The sequence below is a fragment of the Etheostoma spectabile genome, chromosome 2, assembly GCF_008692095.1.
Source record: "Etheostoma spectabile isolate EspeVRDwgs_2016 chromosome 2, UIUC_Espe_1.0, whole genome shotgun sequence".
Classification (NCBI taxonomy): Eukaryota; Metazoa; Chordata; class Actinopteri; order Perciformes; family Percidae; genus Etheostoma; species Etheostoma spectabile.
In genome coordinates, this window is record NC_045734.1 from 26879679 (window position 1) to 26884476 (window position 4798).

Here is a 4798-nt window from a genome sequence, read left to right on the forward strand (position 1 = left end):
CCTGGCCCTGATTGGTGCATCTGAACTCAGAGCGTTGGATTTTTGCAAATCGCACTACAGGCTGTAGGTGATGCCAGAGGAGACGGTTAATATTTTTTATAACTTGCTTCATGTACTATAGTTCTACTCGAACATAAGGTCAGTTTCAGCAAATGTGAAAGGAAGTTAGTTTTATAAGTCTTACCTACTGCACCTTTAAGATGAAGGAGGACAATACGAAAAGAAGGCTTTATAGTGCAGTGTGTGCGAAGATGTTGAGGAATGAGCAAAGGTCCAGGATATATAGTTTGTGCAATGTACAGGTTTATAGTCCAAAGGTGGCTTACTACAGAGACAGTAAGTTAGCAAATATTGGCTTTAACCCTCTTACTCCTTCAAAGAAAGCCACACACAAACAGCAAATATCACTTTCCCCTATCTTTTTTGCAGAGTTAGCCAAAGTGATGAACTTTGATCTACAAATTAACCCAACGGGCCAAAACAAACTCCCCCTTTGGGACTTCTGAAAGTAAAAATGTATCTTAAGGGGAACAGAACTAGACACAACATTTAGATGCTTAATGATTTGATAGATGTTTTTAAGTTGCCCTGGTGATAACCCATATTCTTGAACAGCAGCAGAGCGACGCTCAAAGCAATAAGAGCAAACATCCGAGCTTCAAAGGTAGGCTGATGTTCTTTTAAATACAGATCAAAAGTAGACCCACAGGAAAAAAAAGATGGTATCTCAACTTTGCCCATTTTCTGTAATTTAGTTCAGTAGATACATTCAATTATCATTACTTTTTTTCGTTTATAAATTATTATCACACGCAAGGTTGTCTCCCACATCTGTGTTCACTCTTCTCTCCACCAGCGTTGGGCATCATCACAAACGTACTGGATGTACTGAGACTGGATCACATTACACACACACGCGCACGCATACACACTCACACATTCACACACTCACACAAAAACACATTATTATCAGCTACACATATAGACCTCGTAAATCTGAAAAACTGGGAGATAGAGAAAGAGAAAATGGATGTAATTCATAAACAGTTTTCTCTCTCTTGGCCATACAACTCTATCCATTCCCACCGGTCTTCCCCCTTTCTAACACACACACACATGCACGCGCACACACATTCACACATACACACACACACATCCACCATCATCAAATGTTTAAAGTGCTACAAGTTGCTTCCCCCACAACACACGGCATAATAATTATTAGCACCATCGCACAACACATCACAACTTAGGCTGTGGCTGTTACTATGGAGACATGATGTTGCTTGGGTGAAAGCTAGGGAGCAGGCGTCTAACAGGGTCCCACACAGTCACTCCACATACCACTGGTGTAGTCTATGTGATACGCAGGTACACGCAGTATACCCACTAAGAAAGCTCCAGGATTTACATATATCTACTTAAAAATGCCCAATGACACGTAGAAACATACTTTCCAATATATATTTTGAATTGTCATCTGTGTTTTCCTTCACATAAGCTCAATGAAGGTATTTCCAATGTAAATTTGTGCATTAAAGTGTACCAGAATGCAGGAAATGAAAATCAAAATGTCCCTGGGGAGGACACCTAGACACCCCACTTTGATATGTCCATTAAGGTTCATTTATTTATACACGTACAGTAGACCCGCTAACATACATTAGAATTCACACCAGTAGACAGATTCCGTTCATGTGTTCCTCTCAACAACAACACTTCTGATGATTGTTTAAGCCATTTATGAAGACAACATTTATTGCTGTCCCCTTCTAAAAGGTGCTCCTTTTTCTGTTCCATGTCACTATATATTGAATATTTGTTTGGATTTGAACTGTTGGATTGAAGACAGACCCTGGGGAAATTGTGAAATTCTGAATGGCTTTTTCACTATGTTTTGATATTGTAATGAATCTCTATAATAGCATGTAGCCTCAGGTAACAATCTAACATTCAAGCAACCCATTGTGAACATACAGTATATGCAATAATGACTCATGAAATTTTAAATAAAGGCATCTACTGAGTTACATCAACAATTTTGAAAAAAAATAACAACTGTAAACGTTTTACAAAGGCTGAAATACCAGTGTTTCCACTGATAAGACATTCAGTGCAATATCATACTGTGGCATGTGATGTTCTAATAAATGAATGCCTTTCTTAATGTTAGAAACTATTCCTACCGTGTAACTACGATCCATGCAAAAAACCTACTCATGATAAATGTATCTGTGGCGTTCAGCAGGACCATGTCCAAATAAAACCAAATGAATCACAAAATGCATCATCACATTAGTGTATACTGTATAAAGCCAGAGACCTCACAACTTTAAGATAGCTGGTGTAGAACTGATGCTTACATGAAGTCTTTCACGGTTCACCGAATAGCCACATGACTCATGACTTCACACGCCATCCAGAGTTACATGGTTCACGCACTCGCAAACAATTTTCACATTTCTTTACAAGTGGTTTGTATGCAGTTGATGTGTATTCATGTCAACGTTAAGTTTGCTATCAGTCACACTAGTAGTCACAAGGGACAGAAATAGGATAGCATTCCAATACTTTATGGTACTCTTTTTGTATAAAAGGACAGTTAAACTACGTAAAAAGTCTACGTAGTAAGTACATTTTTCTTCTGTTCCCAACTCTGGGTGTCATGAAACTACCCAAAGTTGGCATTAGTTGGGTCTATTTTGTACAGATTTCCACCTAAAACAAATGCTCCCTTTAATGTTCATTGGTCTTGACTTGGCAAGCAATTTCAGATCAGCCCTTGTGACCCCGTATTTGCAACAACCGGAATGCCGACAAGACTTACTAAAGCATGACTTGTGTATCCACATGAATCCACCTGACTCTTTATCCTCTCAGCATACTTGAAAAAGGCTCTCGGCGTCAGTTAAGGACACGCAGACCCAAACACAGTCCTATGAATGAGAAATAATCCTAACTGTGGGAATTTGTGCTGGAAAGTTGGTAGACTGTAAAGAATGGCCTTCCTTGAATACTTTACACTTTACCTTACAGAGTATTCCAGCAGAGCTAGCTGTTTTGTATTTAGCAGGGTTGCAGGACTGCAAAAGCAAACAGACACAGACACAAAAACTAGCAAATTTGAAGAGGAACTTTACACATTCCTTAAGGGGAAGCGTAAACAAGATGATGATTTGTAGAAATCTGAGACAGGAAACGTAACTTGCAGTTAGTGATCACTTATCTTGATCTGTAATCACCATTAAAAGACCATTTTTTTGTTTTGTTTTTTGGCTGGACACTGTTTATGGAAAGGCAGTCTAAAAGTGTGACTTCTAAAAATGTTAGTGAACATCCTCTGAGTGACGGTCATATAGTAAATATAATAATAAAACTCTCTTTTATGAGTAGCAGATACATGTGGAATCAAGGTGGCCTTCAGCCTATATTACATTGTCCTCCAATGTAATTTATTTAAACAGAATGCAACTAACACAAGACATGCAGTGGAAAGTAAAGTAGCAGAGAGACTATTTTACTTGATGCTTCCCAACCTAATGAAAAAAAGACTGAAATAATGTTATGATTCTATATCAGTGGAATGTACTGTACTGTGTCTGTCTCTCCTACTTTTTGATGCATTTCTGTATTCCTTATCCCAAGTGACGATCACATTAGAAGTGGAAAAAGCAAATGGAGGTTAAATGATTCCCGAACCAAGAATAAATGCTAGTCCTGAGTTCACAGTGACCATAGCATACTTATATGGAGTTTTCAATCCGCAATATCCTAATTTTCCTAAAACCGCTTACCTTACAACTCCTGTTGCTAGCTTCATTAGTGCTCCTCTGTCTTTGGGGAAGGGGAGGGTGGGCAGTTATTACGAAATTATGAACTCCCTAGAGTGTGCCTTAGAGTGTGCCTGTGTATTCTCACTATGCCTATTAGAAAGCAATATTTGCTAACTAATAGGGCCTATATTATCAGAGGAGAGTTGATTTTATAAACAGTGATCAGAACCTATTCTGGGCCTATATCAGCCTAATATAAATGCCCTACCAGAAACATATATGGGAATATCAAAGACTACTATTATGTTGGTAAATTTAATACAAAGCATGAGCTAATTACCATAGAATTCAATGCCATAGGTTGTTTACATCATATCCTGATATGATGATGATGATGGTGATCATGGTATGATCCTACAGGAACCTTTATTATTGCTATATAAAGCCTGTCTAGGCCCTTTTTATTGGCCTAAACACATGAAAAGAAGGCCTTGAAAACCCACATTTACGTTTAAAAATGTAATTTATAAGTTCTGGCTTGCCACTCTTTAGCTAGCAACCAAGAATGTACATATATATTTGTATATACTGGTCACTCACCCAAGACACTATGCGGAGAATGGTCTGAGGCTGCTGGAAGAAGGTGACGGGGTCGAAGGCTCCTCCGGCTTTCCCGGCTCCGTATGCCTGCATCCCCTCCATGGTCCTCCTCCTTTCGGCACAGCCTCCTCTCTGGTCCTCCCCTCCTCCCGCTGCTGGTTCAAAGGCACAGGGGTGTGTGGAGCACCGGGCAACCGACACGGAAAATCTTCTCGAATCTGCTCCTGCTTCTACTACCACTGCTGCTTCTGCAGTGATGGATTCTGGTTTCTCCTTGGCTCCTCGGCGCACAGCCTCCCTGTTCTCTCTTGCTGTTGTTTATAATTTAACCTCTAAATTCCCTGTTGTCCTCTTTCGATATCCGGGCAGAGAAAGCGGTGTATGCCAGTGTTTTGATGATGCTCTCTCTCTCTCTCTCTCTCTCT

General features: G+C 39.6%; 1 protein-coding gene and 1 long non-coding RNA gene across 3 annotated transcripts in view; both read right to left on the minus strand.

Annotated features, from left to right (window-relative positions):
- LOC116700663 (uncharacterized) overlaps positions 1–193 on the minus strand; it is a 10891-nt gene extending 10698 nt beyond the window's left edge. The window contains exon 1 of the long non-coding RNA XR_004334703.1: positions 117–193. This is a non-coding gene — a long non-coding RNA (uncharacterized LOC116700663). The remainder of the gene's footprint in view (positions 1–116) is intronic.
- syngr1b (synaptogyrin 1b) overlaps positions 1–4798 on the minus strand; it is a 27914-nt gene extending 23116 nt beyond the window's left edge. For both annotated transcript variants that reach the window (XM_032534030.1, XM_032534031.1), the window contains exon 1: positions 4374–4798. In XM_032534030.1, coding sequence (XP_032389921.1) covers positions 4374–4475 — 102 coding nt within the window. In that variant the 5' untranslated portion in view covers positions 4476–4798. The remainder of the gene's footprint in view (positions 1–4373) is intronic.